The sequence below is a fragment of the Anneissia japonica genome, unplaced genomic scaffold, assembly GCF_011630105.1.
Source record: "Anneissia japonica isolate Jap-2015-1 unplaced genomic scaffold, ASM1163010v1 scaffold287582_len102718_cov217, whole genome shotgun sequence".
Classification (NCBI taxonomy): Eukaryota; Metazoa; Echinodermata; class Crinoidea; order Comatulida; family Comatulidae; genus Anneissia; species Anneissia japonica.
In genome coordinates this window covers 15386-21028 of record NW_022699493.1, presented here as the reverse complement: position 1 = coordinate 21028, position 5643 = coordinate 15386, and the positions used below count along the sequence as shown (strand labels likewise).

Here is a 5643-nt window from a genome sequence, read left to right as displayed (position 1 = left end):
AATTTTTTTAAAATTTATTTTTAAATGGTTTTAAATAGTGCGTATATGCAACAACTTCTACAATTTGAGTACAATATTATCTCATACAAGGTTTCATCTATTAATATTGTTTTTCTTATGGAGTAAACTCCACTAGGCAAATCATTGTTGCCCATTCGATACATTATTCGTATTTCCAGTATATTTTTTTTTTAAATTCTTTTTTACACATTTTTTTTATTCATTCATTATGTATATACATTTACATTCATCAACACAATACAAGTATTCTAAGAATTGCTGTTACCTATGAAAGAAGAGTACATGTTTCTGAACATTTATTGCGTAAATAGATATATAAATTTGCTAAATGTATAAAGATGATTTTTTACGTACGGTATAGCTACTTGTCTTAATTAATAATGACATCATTTTTATGGTAATATGGTACGTCGGACATTGTTATTTTTTGATAATTAACAATTTTCTAAATAGTTTCATTCTCACATACAATTCAGAATCGAGCAGTGCTTTTAATTATTAAATTTTATCCACTGCTGCTTTGATAACGGCAGCTTCGTATAGGCAAAAACAAGAAACTGTGTAAATATGGTTAACATAATTGTTATCAGTACCTAGCACAATATCATTAAAAGTTGCAGTATATCCAAACTCTGGTTTAATCATTCTGTCTATTTCATTCCAGACATATTTTGCATTTACACAACCCCAAAAGAGATGATAATCATCTTCTTTAATATTCGGATTACAAAATAAGCAGCAGTCATTGTCGGAGAGTTTCCATTTAAAAAGACGTGAACGTGTGGTTATTGTACAATGCATTAATTTGTAATTAAAATTTGCAAGCTTTTTCTCAACAATGTTTTTTACCTTTTCATTTCCCAATGAATATCTGGAATATTTAGGAGGCGTTCCCATTTAGATTGGATTTTACGAGGTTTTTCCGAGAAACATTTTACAATGCACTTATAAATATTTTTTGTATTCATTAAATATGAACATTCAATATTATTTTTGCCACAGGTTTCAGTCTTGTTGGAGATCTCAATTAATAACTTCCATGCATGTGGTATAGCTGATTGCACTCTTTTCCAGTCAGATATCCAATTATGCCTTGATTGTAATTTTTCAACGATTTCATCAGCTTTTAAAAATCTATTACCCTTAACAATATCACTTATTTCGACAAAACCTGATATAACCCAGGATTTGAAGAATAAAGACTTTTTATTTAATACCACATTTTTATTCATCCATATTACTTGATCACATATATCTTCATAAGTATCACAATTTTGTGAACTAGATTTATTTAACATGCATAGTGACCTTAAGATATTTCGGTAAAATGTTGGCACTTTTGTATTAATTGTATTATATAAGTCATTTATATTAGTTACTTTTGTGAAAATGTCTTTAGATCCCAATTGTTCTAGATAGTAAAGCGGTATTTGCTTCCATCTTTCTTGTGTTTTTATTCAATAATTTTTTAAACCAAGTAATATGTAATGACATAATCCTTGCTTCTAGGCATGGCATTTTCATCCCTCCGTTCTTAATCTCCTCATATAATATACTCCTTTTTATCTTTTCACTACCTTCCCAGATAAAATCAAATATGGTTTTCTTTACTTTTTTTATTATGTGTTGTGGAGTTTCAATTATACTTGCTAAGTAGGTCAATTTCGATAATGCTAATGTATTTAAAATACAAATTTTACCGCTCATGGTCAAATTTCTCTTTTTCCATTGTTCAAGCTCATTTTCGAGCTGTATTACTCTTTCATCCCAATTTGTTTGAGTGCAAAGACTTTTGTTATACCCAATGTATACTCCTAGTATTTTGAAAGAATCTCTCCATTGAATATTTCCTGGTTGCTCTTTCTTATTTATCCATGTTCCGAGCCACATTGCATTTGTTTTTTGTTTATTTAATTTCAATTTTGCTATATTACAAAATTCATCTACTGTTTGCAGACTTCGATCAATGCTCTTAAATGTACTGACGAACAATACTGTACTGACGAACAATACTGTATCGTCTGCTAAGTGGGCTATTTTTACTTCATGTTCGTTATCTTTATTTATTTTTGGGAGTTTAATTCCTTTAATATTGTTATTTTTACGGATTTTAGTAGCCATAATTTCTGCTATAATGATGCAGACAGAGGACATCCTTGTCTAATTCCCCGTTGCATAATAGATTTTTCGGACATCCAACCGTTATTAATTACACAGCGTTCAGTATTTGCATATAATGTTTGTATCCAGCTAACAAAAGAATCGCCGAAATCGTATTTTTTTTAAACTGAAATCATGAACCTCCTACTTACGCTGTCAAAAGCTTTCTGGAAATCTAATGAAATCAGTGCACCTTCAGCTTTGGTAGAGCATGTATATTCCATTAGGTCTTCGATTAATCGAATATTTTCTCCTCCGAAGCGCCCTTTAATATATCCTTTTTGGTCTGTATCTACTATTGATTTAATTACTTCTTGTACTCTGTTAGCTAGGCAGATGGCCGTTATCTTGTAATCTAGATTTAATAGTGTTATAGGTCTGTAGTTATTCAAGTCATATTTATCACCTTTTTTAAAGATTAAATTAATAACTCCCAGTCTCTGTGAAAGCGACATCATGTTATGATTGGCATGGGCATAATTTATTGCTTCACATAATAAGTTACTTATCTCATTCCAGAAAAAACAGTAAAATCGCTTCCGGGTGATTTTCTTTTTTTCATACAATTTAGCGCCTTACAACATTCTTCTAATGTGATATCTCCTTCGCATATTTGTTTTTCGTCTTCACTAAGCTTGGTAGTGTCATTTGGATTGAGATATTCATCAATTTGATGTCTTGTAGGCTCCTCTATTTTATAAATATTTGAAAGGAATTTTACTTCTTCTGCAAGGATGTCAAACGGTTTATTTAACTCAACACCGTTAGAGTTTTTTTTATTTTAGTTATTTGTTTGTTTTTACCTCTCGATTTTTCTAGTCCAAGAAAATATCTAGTGTTTTTCTCCCCTTGGTCTATCCATTTAATTTTTGCTCGTATTTGAGCTCCTGTTGCCTGTTTATGATAGTATTTTTCAAGGTCTTTCGTTTTTATTTCAATTTCTTTTTCAATGTTTTCACTATGCTGAGATATAAGTTTTTCATTGAGAATTTTTCTTTTTTCCATAGGACATCGAAAATTCTTTTATTTTAATTTTAGTTAACTCCCATTTACATATAGGATCTAAGCTGATGTCGCTTTTAGATTTTTCGATTATTTTTTTTAACTTTGTTAACATATTCTTGATCAGAGACATGTTCGCAGTTAAACTTCCATAAGCCTGGTCCCCGTTTTTCTTTACGCAATGAAATTTTTAGTGATACCGCTTGGTGGTCTGTTAGAATTGCTGGTCTAATGTCACAAGATATTATATCATTACTATTAAGAAACTCCTCTGGTATTAAGAAATAATAATAATAAATAATAACTAATAATTATTATTACTATCCTCATTACGATCACCACCGTCGCCACTACCGTCGTCATTAATACTAATAATAATAACATAACAACCACAATAATAACAATAGCAGTAACAATAACAATAATAGCAACAATAATAACAATAATGATAACAATAATCGTAATCATTGTCATAGCAGTCGTCATTCGGTCAATAAAATCGATAAACATAATATTTCTATAGATATACTAGTAAGCTATGATGATTATTGTTGTACATTAATAAATATGATAATGCCTAGGTAATGATTTGATATTAAGCATTATTAACTAACATTGTAGACATAGGCTGTATGCACATTGTTTGTGTGCGTATCAATTCATTTATTTTTCTTTGTTTTCTTACTTTTACTTGACTTTCTTCTTCTCTTTGATCCAGGCATTCCAGGGGATATTTCATTCGCATCTTCTTTCAAGTCCTCCATATCTTTTGAGTTCATTCTTTCTTGTTCCTTGGATTTAGTAGTGTCCGTAGGTGTCTGCTTCATGAACTGTGTTATTTTCCCTTGTTTCTTTTCATTTCTCTCTTTTGTTTGATTTTCTTTCTTATCATAACCCTCATCGTCTTCCTCTTCGGTTTCCTCATCGCTGGAATCGGAGCCGTTACTATTTGTGTCTGCATCCCTTTTTTCTATTACTCGCTCCCACATTTCTTGTATTAGTATCTCGCCTGAATTATCGTGAAGCAGTTTCTCAGTGCTACACTGATCTTTTCTATGACCTTCTAGGTCACATGCATGACATATCAGTTTATTATTGCATGTTTTGGCGTTGTGTCCGCTTTGTAGACATTTCGAGCATTTCAAGCGATCATCTACCTGACCGTCATGAAAAATTCTGGCTTTGAAGTTATTTATACTCATGAACCTAGGCAACGGTATGTTGATGTTATCTGAGTATAGCACTCGGTCTCCGTTCAAACAGCTTGTTAACTGTCCGTCAACTCTAAGCTTCATATGTTGAATATTACCGGTTACTTTACAAGTAAACTTTGAAAAAGCAATTATGATTTCTTCATCCGAAACGGATAGTGGCAGATCTTTGACCGTAATCCGTGTTACGTTGGAATCGTAGCCGGATAGATCCGGGTTTTTATCATATACCTGACCAGCTTTGTTAACGCTTTGTAGATTTCCTGTGGCTCAATATATGGATCTCCCTTTGTATTCGCCTCATCCACTGTCATGAAAACCGGTTTTACCTTGATCGTATCGGTCTTGTTTGGCGCGTCGGTGTTCACATGATCATTTGGCGGGGCATTCAAAGGCGTTGACATCCTTGTTTTTTTTTTTTCCAAAATCAGACTGTAGTTTAAGAAAAAATTAGTACTTTGGTTACTGTATTTTACTTTAGTACAAAAGAATCTTCCAAATATACATTCGTGTGTGCAAAACCGTTATTAATCTTTGTTTTTCGATATTTTTATCAGGAGCTGGTATAATATACGTCCGTGGACAATGGTATACCAGGCTGAATCCTTTTATTGTTGCCAACGTGACTAATTCTTGTGTAGTAGAGTCTAAATTTCATAGTCGCTGCAAAACACAGGCTTAATTATCTAAGAATTTAGGTTGCCCGTTGGGACCTACCCTTTTAAATTTGAGTTGATCGACGTAAATTTTTGGTTGCTGGGGGATGTCAGGCACCCGATTCTGTGAGCCATGGATAGTTTAAATTTTCTATAATTATACATGTGAATATGAATGTGACTGTGAACTAACTAAAAATCAAAACAATTAAGCATTTAATTAATTAATATTAAGTTTATTATCTGGTACGTTATATTACTGCACTAATTGCAAGAATTTACTAAATAATTAAAACTGCTAAGAAAGAATTCATTGAATTTTTCCCAAAATCTAATTTTATTTATTTTTTTGTAAATTGAACACCGGGTCCCTTGCAATGCACAGGGCAGCTGATCATTGTGGAGACTTGTAAATAGTGCATGTGCAAAATATGTTCTATAAGGATGATTACGAATAATTCATGAGATTTTACCAAATTACCGTACAGTTATAAAATTGCACCCAGAGAGAGAATTTTATAGACCACCAACTTGAGCCCACCTTGGTTGGGACTGAGGGGAAAATGTTATCATTATGGCACCTTTAGATTGCA

At 32.0% G+C, this 5643-nt stretch overlaps 1 protein-coding gene across 1 annotated transcript in view; it reads right to left on the bottom strand.

Annotated features, from left to right (window-relative positions):
- LOC117102992 overlaps positions 1–4798 on the bottom strand; it is a 21124-nt gene extending 16326 nt beyond the window's left edge. The window contains exons 1-2 of the mRNA XM_033243455.1: positions 4631–4798; positions 3869–4511 (exon numbers count right to left, since the gene is read on the bottom strand). Of these exons, the coding sequence (XP_033099346.1) occupies positions 3869–4511; positions 4631–4798 (811 nt within the window). The remainder of the gene's footprint in view (positions 1–3868; positions 4512–4630) is intronic.
- Positions 4799–5643: the final 845 nt, after the last annotated feature.